The 576-nt window shown below is 63.7% G+C and overlaps 1 protein-coding gene across 1 annotated transcript; it reads right to left on the bottom strand.

The window, feature by feature from the left end:
• Nucleotides 1-424, bottom strand: JCM10292_006027 (uncharacterized protein; the record flags this gene model as incomplete). The annotated part of the gene is made up of 3 exons (XM_076653037.1): nucleotides 1-74; nucleotides 148-300; nucleotides 364-424. Coding segments are annotated over 3 exons (288 nt in total), but the record flags the coding sequence as incomplete, so codon positions are not given.
• Nucleotides 425-576: the final 152 nt, after the last annotated feature.

The raw sequence follows: 576 nt of genomic DNA, 5'->3' as shown, positions 1-576 counted from the left end.
GACGAGACGCACGAACTCGCGGTCGTTCGAGTCCTTCTTGATGCCGTCGAACAAGAAGACGTCCTTGCCCTTCTCTGCGGAAGTAAACATGGGAGGGGCAGGTCAGCGCCGCTCCGCAAGCCGGGACACGCAGAGGTCGAGACGCACCGTCGTGGACGAGGACCTCCTTGTTGTACTTGACCTTGAACTTGGAGACGTCGGCGTACAAGTTGCGGTAGCAGATCTCCTTGAGCGAGATCTTGGCGGCCTTCTCGGCCTTCTTGAAGTCGGCGTCCTTGACGATGTCGACGCCGCCCTTGCCTGCGGATGCACGTCAGAGCCAGTTCCGTGCCCACGAGACGCGTTGCGAGGAGAGAGACGCACCATCCGGAGAGGCGAAGGCGAGCGCGGCGCCGGCGAGTGCGATCAAGGTCGAGGCGAGCATGGTCGGGCGAGGGAGCGGGTGTGGGAGGGAAGGGAAGGAGCGAGAGAGTACAGCAGCAAGGTCAATCGTGCGCGCTCCGTACCACCTGCCACGTCGCCTCTCGTCCGCAGCTCCCGCCTCATGCAGCGGACATCAGCCCAGGTGGGACGCGA

The sequence above is a fragment of the Rhodotorula paludigena genome (genome assembly GCF_050403205.1).
Source record: "Rhodotorula paludigena JCM10292 DNA, Rt_paludigena_JCM10292v1_ctg169, whole genome shotgun sequence".
In the NCBI taxonomy this organism is placed as follows: domain Eukaryota; kingdom Fungi; phylum Basidiomycota; class Microbotryomycetes; order Sporidiobolales; family Sporidiobolaceae; genus Rhodotorula; species Rhodotorula paludigena.
Note: the sequence above shows the minus strand (reverse complement) of the source record. Positions and strands in the feature narration are given on the sequence as shown.